Source organism: Lepidochelys kempii, chromosome 2 (genome assembly GCF_965140285.1).
Source record: "Lepidochelys kempii isolate rLepKem1 chromosome 2, rLepKem1.hap1, whole genome shotgun sequence".
Lineage (NCBI taxonomy): Eukaryota > Metazoa > Chordata > Testudines > Cheloniidae > Lepidochelys > Lepidochelys kempii.
Window position 1 is genome coordinate 189,617,443 of NC_136381.1, and position 13,631 is coordinate 189,631,073.

Below are 13,631 nucleotides of genomic sequence, written 5' to 3' on the forward strand. Positions count from 1 at the left end.
CAGCCCGTGGGCCGTAGTTTGCCCACTGGCATATCAAGTGGGACCCCATAGAGATCTGTCCTGGGTTTGGGTCTATTCAATATTTTCATAAATAATTATGGATAATAGCAGAGAGAGGACACTTATAAAGTTTTCAGAGGACACCAAGCTGGGAGGGGTTGCAAATGCTTTGAGGACAGGATTAGAATTAAAAATGATCTAGACAAACTGGGAAGATTGTCTGAAATAAATAGGATGAAATCCAATAAGGACAAATTTAAAGTACTCCACTTAGGAAGGAACAATCAATTGCACAAATACAAAATGGGAAATGACTGCCTAGGATGTAGCACTGCAGAAAAGGATCTGGGGTTTTTCATGGATCACAAACTAAATATGAGTCAACAACGTAACGCATGTTTGCAAAACAAAGTGAACATCAGTCTGGGATGTCTTAACAAGTGTAAGCAAGACACAGGAAGTAATTCTTCCGCTCTAATCAGCACTGATAAGGCCCCTTTGGGAAAGACATGGACAAATTGGAGAAAGTCCAGAGAAAAGCAACAGGTATGATTAAAGGTCTAGAAAACATGACCTGTGAGGACAGATTGAATAAAATTGGGGTTGTTTAGTCTGGGAAAGAGAAGACTGAGGGGGGATATAAAAGGATGTTATAAAGAGGAGGGTGATAATTGTTCTCCTTATCCATTGGGGATAGGAGAAGAAGCAATGGGCTTAAATTGCAGCAAGGGAGATTTAGGTTAAACATTAGGAAAAGTTTTCTACCTGTCAGGGTACTTAAGCTCTGGAACAAATTACCTAGGGAGGTTGTGAAATCTGTGTCACTGGAGGTTTTTAAGAACAGTTAGAAAAACACCTGTCAGGGATGGTCTAGAATAATACTTAGTCCCGCTTCCCTGCAGGGGACTGGAACGTATGACCTATTGAGGTCCATTACAGAGCTACATTTCTATGATTTTATCATTTACCAATGCAAAACTATGTTGAAAATTATACTAAATGCCCTACAGCCAGATCAGACCTTGTGCAGCTGCAGGCTCCTCTGGCCCAAACGAAGGGGAAAAGGGACCAGCCCCCTTCATGGTATTATCTCCCATTCTTCCAGGACATAGTGAGCCAGCATGTGTAAGGGGTGGGATCAGGAGAGGAAAGGATGATGGAAACACATTGTTCCTCCCCTCCACCCCCTGGGGAATCCCATCCCTCAGAAGCTGGTCCAACTATATTAACTTCTGAGATTGTTCCCAGGACTGAGGAGATGGAACAATACTTGTTCTCCACTATTCTCCTCTAACTCCCATTTCTCATGGCAGCCAAGGGTTTCAGCCTGCAGGGAAAGCCATGGCGGAGAGTTGGAGAGAGCTGAAAGGGGGCAGATGGGCAACATGGAGGCAGGGGGTTTCCACGTGAATGGCCCTGGCCTCTAGTATCAGGGAATCTGCAATGTCCGGGGTCCAAAGCCCTCACTTTATTGCAGGCAAGGGGCAGCCCATGCCAAACAATTTGGAGAAAATACCATGATGAGACCCTCCTGTTGTTTTCCTGCTGAAAGGAACCCTGTGGGGGATCCTCATGGGAGGGGACAATCTGGGGTCCCAGCTATAGTCTTAGGAGCCAATTTTACACTCATTTGGCATCCCGAACTCCCAGTGATTCCAATGGGAGTTTGGGATGTATCAGGAACACAGGATCAATCCCTTACAGCTTTACTGAAATCCACAGGAAATAATTCAGGGCACAATAAACATCTATATTTTTAAATCACTAACCAGGTTAATTTGCCTCACATTCTGACATGCTTAAAACAAACACCCTAAGAAATAAAAGAATCATCCCTTTTTTCCTTTGTCCACTGGAATTCTTTGAACTTTCTCTAAGCCCAGGATACTGCATTTGTCCCAGCCCTCAGTGGAATTCTCTCTCCCTCTCGTCCCTGGAACGCTGTGAGCGAGTCTGGAAGGATTTCTTGGACAGACATTTTTGATTAAAGCCTGTGTTAAAAAGGCTGGCTCAGGGCAGATCAACACCACTCCAAATCCACTCGGTCAGGAGCAGCAGCAGAATGAAGTTTCGAGGCGCCTGCTTGCTTCTGTGCCTCTTTTGCCTTGTGCAGGTTACAGTCCAGCAAGCCTCCACATCCAAGCAAAGGACAGCGAGCTCCAAGAAAGGTAGGGAGCTGGGAAGGTTCATTAGGTGGGCCTGTATTTAACAGCATTTTATCAAAATTATTCTAAAAACATATAGACTTTAACAGACCATCAGCTTGTTTTCCTACAGGATTTTTGGACCATCCTGTAGAATTCTATAACAAGGAAATTTAAATTCTATTGCTTGTTTAAAAAAAAAATCCTCCCAAAGTTATTTTCTTCTATTGAGTTGTATAGGATGTCCTCATAATGAACCATTTGTTCTAAAATTCAGATAGCAACATACTATATATATTATCTCTATGTTTCTACCATTTTTTCCTGTATAAAAATCTCATTTTAATGATCCTTAATTTCCCCCATCCCATTTTAAGAGGAAAATAAAATGACAGAAGGGAAAGAGTTGATGTAAATTCTGAGGCAGAGTAGACAGAATATTTTCTCCAAGAAATAGAGGAAGTACATAATTTCTATGATTATATAACTTTATTAACAAATATCAGCAATGGTCTCCAAATCCTATTTTAAAACATTTGCCTCAAGTGTATATTAAGTTGTACTCCAGATACATCTAGTGAAGAGTAATCATTAGCAGATAGAAAAGGAGTACTTGTGGCACCTTAGAGACTAACCAATTTATTTGAGCATAAGCTTTCGTGAGCTACAGCTCACTTCATCGGATGCATACTGGGAAGTATGAAGTGAGCTGTAGCTCACGAAAGCTTATGCTCAAATAAATTGGTTAGTCTCTAAGGTGCTACAAGTCCTCCTTTTCTTTTTGCGAATACAGACTAACACGGCTTTTACTCTGAAACCTGTCATTAGCAGATAGTGTATAGAAAAATAAATGCACTGGGGTTTACTCGCCCATCCCTGTTTCTGCACAATGCAAATAATTGAAGGACGACTTGGGTGAGTAACTGATGACCACTGTGAGCTCACTCCAGCCCTTAGAATTTGTGGGGCAATACTTTGGGGAAGACAGTTTCACAGCTGTATCAGACTGTTCCTCCAGATATTTGAATTCCTTTTAAACATGGAATTTTCATCTTGGAGCAAACCTGAAAGAAGATGTTTAAACAAACCATTTACTTGGGCAGTCATTTTCTGTAGTCTCTTCCCAGTTTGGTTATTTTTCCTCAGAAGTTTGTATTTGAATGAGCTTTTCCTTGTGCTTGGTCTTTCAGTGAAGTCCCTAATCATGTTTATTTTTTAAAAAATATTGCAGTAAGGGTCCAAAACACTCACTCACCTCCTCTGGTGCAGTGTGTGTGTGTACACCTGCTGGTACAAGTTGGGGTGTGCAACACCCCCCCCACACACAACTTGTACCAGCCGGTGCATTTGTGTTTCTCAGAGGAATTTTGCTTCACTCATTATAGCAATGGAATTTTTCTCTTTGTAATTGTTTGCTGACAACTGGGCTCTTCAGTAGGATTGGTTAAAAAGTTTCCATCACACTTTTCCTCAATGGAATGAAAATGTTCACTGAAAATGTCTGCTTGCCTCCAAAATTTTCATCCACGCTCCAAAACTTTTTGGCCAAAACCACAACATTGTTTCAGCCTCTGGCACTTTTCAGCCCAAGAGTTTTTTGATTTTCAATGAAAAGTTGAAATTCTCCACAGAAAAATACCAACCCATTTACCAGCCAGCTCGACTCTTCAGCAGTGGCAAGCTGGAGGTCCAGGCCTCTCTGGAAAGTTTTCCCCACTAATAAGAGTGGCCAGCATTTTTCAGATTTCAGCAAAGAAAGGGGAGGAAAAAAAGTTACAAAACTGAAACAATGAGGGAGGGAAGTGAAAATTCATGACCAATCAGCTCTACACTCAGGGACATTGGAACATTTTGTATAGTGGGGGTGCCGAGAGCCATTGTACCAAACTCTAAACCTTGTATAGGATGGAAACAGCTTCAAGCTGTGGTAGCTAGATTAAAGGTTGCGTGGCTATGCCTACCTGAGCTTTAACCACACCCCCCTTTGCAGTGGAGACATACCCTTAGCCATTGTCTACACTACCACTTACTTCGGTATAAGTTATGTTATATGCTATTTATGCTATAAATCAGGATAGATTATTTAAAGACAAACAACTGAACAGGAATAGTCTCCATCTGAATCTTAATGGATTTCTTCATGGGGTTCAGTTCAGATGAGTGTATTACAGGTTGTCTTCACTGTTCAATTATACACAGGTTCCATAGAAACGGCTTATCACAGATATTTGGGCAGGGGAATGGGGAAAGTTCTACCAACGTTTGCGGTTACTGTGACCGCTTTTTAAACAATGTATAGGCTTTACTATGATGTCCATAGGCTCTGTCTATCTTTGAGACACAAATTAATCCTCACAACAGCACTGTGAGATAGAGAATAGTTCTTATCCCTATTTTCAAATGGGGAATTGAGGCACAGAGAGAGTAAGCTCTCTCAGGTTCACATAGGAGATCAGTACCAGAATTGGGAATTTAACCCATACCTCCTGCTTCCCACTGCAGTACCTTAGCTACACAGTCTTTCTTCCTTGACGGAGTTTCCCCCTTCCATTTATGAATGACATTATTGACCTCTGCCTCATTCAGCACAGAGGATGATGGTGCACTGTGGCTGAATCAGGGTTGTGTAATGAATGTGGCTGTGGTCTGGGCCTTATTTTTTACAGAAGTTGGAAAGGCACGTAGTGAACGAGGCAGAAGATTGCGGGAAGAGAAGTGAAGGTCCCGTAGTTAAAGAAGTTGAATGGTGCCCTGGAGAATTGGATGCTAACCCTGCCTCTGCCACAGAATTCCTGTGTGATGCTGGGCAAGTCACTTAAACCAAACTTTTCACAGTTGGCTGCCAGTTTAGTGTTCCTCATTTTCTTGGTGCCAGATTTGCAGAGGTGCTCAGTGCTCATGACTGCAGGGAGAATTGCTGTCACCCTTGGCAGATGGGGGAAGTGAGGCACAGAAGGGTTAAGACAAGTAAGTTTCCCAAGAACCACACACAGTGTTTGTGGCAGAGCCAGGAATAGATGCCAGAACTCTTGTGCTTTAGCCATAAAACCATCCTTCCTCTTTCCGTCGTAGTATGTTGGGTTAAGGCTACTAGCCCTTTCATTGCTAGGAAGGCTCCCTTACAATAGCAGCTGTATTAATGAGAAGTTTCCCACGATGTGTTTTCCTCAAAGGTACCAAAATAATAACTAATGCTTCAGTGTTAATGGAACCCATTAAAGTTAATTGAGCAATGATTAAAGCAGTTTAATACACTCCTCTTGATGCTTTTGTTTCCTATTCATGACACGTTATAATCTTCACCGCTTGTCTTTTATAGGGCTTTCAATGTTGCTTTCCAACTGATCTCATGTAGTAACTCTGCTTACTTAATCAATTCACCAGAGCCAGCATTTCCAGGATAGACCTGGACTAAGGTCTGCATGCGTAGATTGTCACATTTGCTTTCACCACATTAGGTTCCCCCATAGAAACACCACCACATTTATGGCAGGATAGGTATAGAAATAGTTTCTTGGGAGCAGCTGTATAGATACAGTGAATACCACCCCGTTATTGTCCTGTTTGCTGCAACATCAAAGGGATAAAAGCTCAATTATTTCTAAATGAGAGTAACCAGAGTACCAATTAGTAGCTGGTTACAGAAGTTGCAATTACTCTAACTAAGCCATAGATCAGTGACATTAGTGGTAATGGCACATTTAATTACATGGGAAATGGCTTCAATAGAGTGACAGGAGAGTACCAAAGAAGAACTAAATATTGTTTTATAATCTTATCACTCCTAAAGGCCAGATCACCCCCACCCCCAGAAAACCCCACATAAGGTACAGAAAATCAGGAGGGAAACCTCATGGAGTCTCCACTGGATCACTTCTTTGGTGAGAGTGAAGTATATAATCTGCATAAATGGACCAAATGATCTTGTCTCCAAAAACAGACTTCCCATTTTTAATAGTGAGGGCCAGTAACCATCCGGAACAGTGATCAGACCAGCTGTTCATCACAGTCCCTTCTGGTCTTCAAATCCAAGAAACTCACGGATCGCTAGGGGGCCACCGAAGACAGGGGCCATCCCTGTGGAGACCTCATAGCTTCTTGCTCCCTCACCCCTCTCTGGCAGGCCAGCTCCTGCAGAGCCACCACTACTAGAAAATTGCCCTTCTCTGGGAATGTCCACACAGCAGCTGAAGGTGAGATTTGCAGCTTGGGGAGGCATACTCCAGTTAGCTTTAATCAGGCTCACATTCTAAAAACTGCAGTGAAGACACGATGACACAGGCTTCCTACTGAATACGAAGTCCCGTTCATGGTCTCTGTCATGACATTCAAAGCCCTTAATGGGACTGGCCCTTGCTACCAGTGACGCCTCTCTCCCAGCATGACCAGGACCTATCGGAAGAACTGCTCTCCACTGGAGCAATGGACAGGACCGGCTCTAGGCACCAGCAAAGCAAGCATGTGCGTGGGGCGGCACAATTCCAGGGACAGCATTCCAGCCACCCTTTTTTCTTTTTTCTTGGGCAGTTGCGCTCTCGGAGCTTGGGGTGGCAAATCTTTTGCTTAGGGCGACAAAAAACCTAGAGCTAGCCCTGGCAACAGAAGTGCCATCCAATGGGATTGGAGGCAGCGCATGATCATGGGTGACAGGGGAAACTCTCCCAGGAGCTGGACCAAAGCTACAGACCAGGCTTGCAAGAGACAACAACCATTACGGGCCTCAGTCTCTTCACGACTAAATGCAAAACTCATCTCTCTGACTTGCCTCTCTCTCAAAAAGTTCTTCACACCCCACTTCAAGAAAATGAACTAAGCCATTGTCCCTATGGGAAAAAAGCAAGAGCACAAGATTTGGAAGGGGAGGGTTCAGTAGTTTGGAGGGGCTCAGGAAGTATGTAGATAGAGATCACTAGATAAAATAAACTAGTTGGCAGAGGGGTGGGGAAGGAGAAAGAGAGAGAGAATCTAACCTTGCCCAGGGCTCCTAGGAGTGCTGCAGGGAAATTGCACTCGACTCCAGAGATGGGGTGGAGTGGGACTGAGTGCTTCATATTCTTCTCCAGCAATGGAAGCAGAGAACAGTGCTGATCGCCTCTGGTGAGCATCCAGTACTCCATCAACAGTGGGAGAAAAACGGATTCTTAAGCATAGATAAAACTATTACAGGGACCCTACTGAACACAATGACTGTTTCCAAAATCCATTCTTCCCCTAAGAATCTTTGCTGTGTGGAATTCACTACCTGAAAGTTTTGTTCATTCTCACTCATTGGAAAACTTTGTGGATTCTTCAGTTTCTTTAACTACATATGTAACCATGGTGTCTCACTCAAACTTCGGTATGACCTTACTATTCCCCTACTAGAATTGTAGTGTATGGAGTAAACAGTTTTGAAGAGTCTGAAGAATGAAACACATAACAGAATACATGAGTTTTAGTAATAGATTCAACTCAACCACACAAGCAGGAACCAGTGTTCTCTAAGCAGGAGGAACCCATTCCAGGTGATTCTAAGCAACTCCATCAAGGATATTGAAGCCTGATATGCTCTGCTAAAAAAGACATACTTGAGAAGCATTACACCATTAGAACATGCTGTCAGTGGGCAGAGAATACTTGCTCAGAAGCTTCTGGGAACATATTAATCCTTTGGTGTCTCAAGGATTACATACAAATCAAATAATTCTTTAAAGAGTTCGGAGAGAGCCAGAAGAACTCTGTTAAGGACTTCTTCGACAATTCCCTTCTGTTTGTATTATTGATCCAGGAAATTGATCCAAAGTTCATTGAAATCAATGGAAGGACTCTTATTGACTTCAGTGGGCTTTGGATCGGGTCCATAGTTCCACAAACTGCCCCTTTACTGTCCCAAAGTAGTAACACAGTCCATACCCCAGTAGGGGAATGATGTACAGGCACAAGGTGGTAGTGTATAGGCCACTATAATATAAATGCAGTGGCAGGTGGTCAGCCTGCAAAAGAATGCACTGCAGAACCAGTGTCTTTTCAGGAGTTTTTGAAGGAGGAGAGAGAAGGAGCTCTGGTGACACTAATAACCTCAATTGCATTCATTAGATGTACATGAAATGTTTGCGTTCATCTCTTGATTTGTTCCACAGATGGTGTGAGCCTCAAAATGATTGAAGATCTTAAGGCTCTGATTGACAACATCTCCCAGGAGGTGGCTTTACTGAAAGAAAAGCAAGCTCTTCAGACAGGTAAAGAGCTCATTGTTGAATACACAGTTATTGCTTTGAGATCGGTGCTAATTAAAACGTGGTTACAATCTCTCTGTACATGTTGACAAGGGTGTGAAGAGAGGTCCTAGTGTATTTGGGTTAGAATTCCATCATTAATGATGCATTCATAATTAGATTAATGCTATGTGTGGTATTTTCACAACATTTTCAGACAGATGGAGCTGCTCAGACTTTTAATGGCATTAACTGTACAGTACGTGGCTCAATAATTCTTTATATGCTGGAACTTCTCATTAGAAATATTGAGAGTTTTACAGTGGCACTAAATCAGACGGACAAGATCAGTGAGGTAGTATCGTTTATTGGATCAGCTTCTGTTGGCGAGAAAGACAAGCTTTTGAACATCACAGAGCAATTCTTGAGATCTGTGTAGCTCAAAAGCTGGTCTCTCTCACCAACAGAAGTTGGCCCAATAAAAGATATTACCTCCCTCACCTTGTCCCTCTAATATCCAGGGACCAACATGGCTACAATAACACAGAAAGCTAACTCAGACGGTCATTTTTTCTTCATCAGTCAGAAGGATAGAGTATAGGGGATGCTGTACTTTAATATTTCCCACAGTTTTCTCTTTGCTGTGCAGCCAGCCATCACCCTTCTGTCTGAACCGCACTGCAATCAGATCACGTTAGCATATTCTATTATTATTGTTTGTAATACATTATTGCCTCAAATCAGGGACCCAAATCAGGGCTCAGAGTCCTGGTGTGCTAGGACACATAGCAAAAGATGGTCCCTGTTCCAAAGTGTTTACAATCTATGTATTCCACACTAGTATCATGTGAAGAACTTCCACCGACATCAGTAGAAGGTGTGTTGGCAGATCATGCAATAGACCTGAGACCCACAGTGTGGCTTAAAGAGGAGAATTTTGTCCCATATCTAATGATCTTCTTTGAAAAAGAATATGGATTAAATTTAGATTTCAGACACAAGTCCAGGTTCAATGGGACTTTAAAAAACAGTTTGAATATTCATACATGGCTCCTATTAGGGTTTGTTTGTTTTTAAATAAGGTGCCCAGAGGCTTTCAGTGCTTAAAACTTTAAAAATGTGTAATTTCTACTAACAACTATATCATTGTGAGAAAGTAGAAAGTTTAAAAATTCTTAGCAATGGGGCAAGGAGGAAATTTTTCTGAAGAGCTTAAGTTATTCAAGTGCAACATTTCTGATCAAAACCTGTGAAAAAGGGAGTCTCTTTCATGCTTGCATAACTCAAACAGCTGCAGCAAATATGCACAAGTTTTCCAGAACTCTGCAATGTTGTGCCGAGACCAAGGATGAAAAAGTTTAGCCCACAAGGAATTTATTTGGGAAAGTTTAGGAGCAACTTAAAACAAGGGGAAATGGGGATTTGAGTTCTTGCTTTCTATTCAAATTTGGAAGGCTCATGGACACAGCTGGGGTTCCACATAACCATGTTTACTAACTATATACAACCATACAAGGCCTCACGACATACATACACTGCTGCTCTGACAGGGTATAGAAGACAGGGTGGCCCATTATAGGGCTTCCAAACTATTTAAAGGGCTACTGTAACCCATGCCTACTGGACGTGGTGCCCTCTAGTGGTACCTAGGTCATCTAGAGATTAATGAGTCTGCTACAGCCTTAACTAAGAGCAATGTGGCTTTAAGCTCAAGCAGTGAGGCTCATGCATTTAGCTCCAGAGGTCCCAGGTTGGACTCCCCTGACGATGACCAGGGGCTGTCAGTGATACACTACTACCCAATTCCTATACAGGGTGTGAGAATAAAATTTTGAATTCGACTGTAACATTTGCTACTGATGACCCCCTCTCAGGCACTGTCTTTACAACATGTTCTTTTTCTGTTTGTACCTGGTCTTTTTGTCATTTCTTAGTGTGTTTGAAGGGCACTAAAATTCACCTCAAGTGCTTCCTTGCGTTTTCTGACACCAAGACATATCACGAGGCCAGTGAAGACTGCATCTCCCAGGGCGGCACCCTCAGCACCCCCCAGAACGGGGATGAAAACGACGCGCTCTACGAGTACATGAGGAAGAGTATTGGGTCAGAAGCAGATGTCTGGCTTGGCGTCAATGACCTGGCAGCTGAGGGCAAATGGGTGGACATGACAGGCAGCAGCATCCGCTACCGGAACTGGGAGACTGAGATCACCACCCAGCCGGATGGTGGCAAACTGGAGAACTGTGCAGCCTTGTCAGGGGTTGCCATTGGCAAGTGGTTTGACAAGAAATGCAAAGATAAATTGCCATACGTGTGTCAGTTCATGATTGTGTAACAGCAGGGCTCCTACTGCTGACATGTAGGCCAGGTTATTCTGTTTGGCATCAGGAATATATATAAATAGTTTATCTATTTGCACATAAATACATTATATATATATATATATATATATATATATATACACACACACAAATAGATAAACTGTTTGCAAATAAAGTCATCATGGCCTAGTAATGCATTAGAGCATGTTAGATCTATGCTGCATTTTAATTGGCTAAAAGCTACTTCCAACTCCGTAGCAGCTGCATTGTTCCTTACTAAGGCATGATTTATAGATATATTTTTTTACATCAGAAACTTATTAGGATGGCTTATGTGATTTAATAAAGAACCAGTGCAACACTCTAACTTTGCATATCATAGAGTAGGTTACGTAAGCCTCATTAAATTGTTGCTGTAGATACTTTTCCTGCAATTCCCTTTCCATTATTGCTGATTTTATCAAGCTATCCATGAACTAATCAAATATTTTCCTCCTGCCGATTCATGGCCCAATCCTGCTCCCCTTACTCTGGGAGTCTGGAGTCAGGAGAGACAGTCTGAGCTTTCATTCAGTGAAATCAGAATCCAGTATAATCGAGATCAGAATCAGTTTCATGCTGATGAACATGTTGTTCCAAACAGTAGGGTCAGTTCTTCTTGCCTGACTTTGACACTTACAATAGAGACTACTTGCAGAGTAAAGTACTACTGAGACATTGGCAGGGTTGAGCCCTCTGATAATAGGACATCCTCATGCGAATTAGAAAGAAGTAGACTGATCTATAAAGAAGAAGAGTGGGATTTTCAGAACTCAGAGTTGACCTAAAGTAAATTGATTTCAATGGGAGTGGTTAATCCAGGTGCTTCTGAAAAATCCCACTGGGAAGCTTTATTTTGGAGAAAGTACTGATTATTTACTAACTCATTCATTAAAATATAGTTTGATAAGATGGCCATTAGCTAGGGTCTTTCGGAATAGTAGCGGTATAAAAGATAATTGAATCCCAAGAAAATCAGATTTAGCCTCTTTAAGGATCATGTGATCTATTTTAGCAATGGACTGTGTTGCCCTAGCTGACCCTTGTCATCTGATTGCATAACTGAAATGCTCTCGTATCTGTTGCTTTTGTTTAATGTCCTCTCCACTCAGGGCCAGAGTTTCAGCTGGTGTCAATCAGTGTAGCTTCGTTTGCTCCCCTGGCTTCAAAGGAGCTATAATGATTGACATCAGCTGAAAATCTGGTCTCGGTATTTGTTTTCCAGGAAGAGGATTATATTTCAGTAGACATATTTGTTTTAAAGAAGCAATGATGGAAAAATAATGGCAGGCCTGGACCATGACAGTTTAATGAGGCTTTGATAAAATTGTTTTTCTTAGAGTTTGCTGAAATGTATCATTGGTTCTTTAAGACTGCTGTGCTTGATGATAACCCATTTAGTTGAGGTTACTTATTCCTTGCACTGTCATGCAAAGGCCTCAGATGTAACATGTTCTTCTAAAGCCCATTGGAGAAATATTTCAAGTCACTGCTTTGTTTATAAACAACATGAGCTGGGTGTCTTTCAGAATTGATAGCAGGAGGGCCAAACAGGAAGACAGTGCATACTTCTGAGCCTACCATTACTGCCAAACTCTCTGCTGTTCACATGACTATAAAATAAATCTATATAGCTTTGCTCAGAGAATAAAGTCAATTGATTTTAATGGAATGCTTTCTTCTCCAGCTGCTAGCGTTTCCTTTCAGAGCCGCTCCCCAGACCAGTGTGAGGATCAGAGACATTAAAGATTGAAAAAACCCGATTACATGGCATGGTTTGCAGGATTCTCTCATGTTATCAGGCTATATACACATACTATATATTTCACATGCACAAAGACAGGGATACATTCAGTGAACCCTTTTATAGCAAACTGGGATTTCCTTCCCTCACCATAAGAGAAGTTTTACTCCAATAGAAAGGCCTGCCGGCAAAAGACCTATCTCCTCTCTCCTCACCCACCCCCAGGAGTGGTGGCAGGGCCTCTGGTCACAAGAGGCACTGGTAGCTTTGGCTGGGGGCTTCTGGAAGGCTATGTCTTCACTGTGAAGAGGGTGCAGCCCTATCAAGGCCAACTCCTCTTCCTTCCACACTGGGAGTTGCTGCAGCAAACAATGGGAACCAACACTTCCTCCTGGTGCTTCCCCCTCCTAGGGCAGTGGCTGCTTCCTTCTCCCCTTCCTCCAGCTGAGTGGAGAAGAGACAACATTCCGCCTTAGAATGCAGAACTGAACACCTGCCTGGTGGGCAACAACTGCTGCACTGCCAACGGGATTAGCATGTGTCACAGTTCAGGGCACATCTGTACTCCCCCTCCAGGGTCCCTTGAGGGCATCCACTTAGGCATCTTGCTCCTCAGCCATCACCTCTCCTGGGCAAAGATCAATGTTTCTCTCCCTCCTGACCAGGGTTTTACCAGGCTTCACAGTTCCCTGCCTATCCCCAGCAAGCCAGACTGCCTTAAAGGCCAAAGTCTGCACTTTTCTTTCCCTTCGAAGGTTATGGCATCGCACAGCTCTTTATAAGCAAGCACATTTATTGTTAACATGAAAACATTACAGAGGGAAAAAAGTTCCCATACACTTGTTAAAAGCTTCCCAGAGGTCACCCCTCAGTCTGATGTGGCCTCAGTAGGCCACAGTCCTTCCAGTCTTTCCTATTACAGATTGAGGCCCTCCTTGGACCGAAGGTCCTGTCTGTTTTCTGGATCAGAAAGCAGGCCCTGCGTCAGCTTAAACTCAAGTTATTTAGCCAAAAGTCCTTTGTTTGTCTGTTCCTCTCTGGAGACCCCAGTCTGAACCAGTAAATGTGAACCTCTTCAGGTGGCAGTATTTCTCTGGAGATGTTACAGCTTAAGAGAATTTGCTTAATTGCCCTAACCTGTTCTTAGCTCCTGAAGGAGCTGTGGTCACCCTCCCCCATGGCATTACAT

At 42.7% G+C, this 13,631-nt stretch overlaps 1 protein-coding gene across 1 annotated transcript; it reads left to right on the forward strand.

Moving 5' to 3' along the window:
- The first annotated feature begins 1,259 nt into the window (after positions 1 to 1,259).
- On the forward strand, positions 1,260 to 12,348 carry CLEC3B (C-type lectin domain family 3 member B). Its single transcript, XM_073329512.2, has 3 exons — positions 1,260 to 2,168; positions 8,264 to 8,362; positions 10,273 to 12,348. Exons 1-3 carry the CDS (start codon positions 2,063 to 2,065, stop codon positions 10,671 to 10,673), a joined length of 606 nt encoding a protein of 201 aa, XP_073185613.1. The 5' UTR covers positions 1,260 to 2,062; the 3' UTR covers positions 10,674 to 12,348.
- Positions 12,349 to 13,631: the final 1,283 nt, after the last annotated feature.

Coding starts and splice junctions, on each gene's coding strand:
- CLEC3B (XM_073329512.2), top strand. CDS start 2,063: ATGAAGTTTCGAGGCGCCTGCTTGCTTCTGTGCCTCTTTTGCCTTGTG. Junction 2,169..8,263: donor GACAGCGAGCTCCAAGAAAG/GTAGGGAGCTGG, acceptor TTTGTTCCACAG/ATGGTGTGAGCCTCAAAATG. Junction 8,363..10,272: donor AAAGCAAGCTCTTCAGACAG/GTAAAGAGCTCA, acceptor GTCATTTCTTAG/TGTGTTTGAAGGGCACTAAA.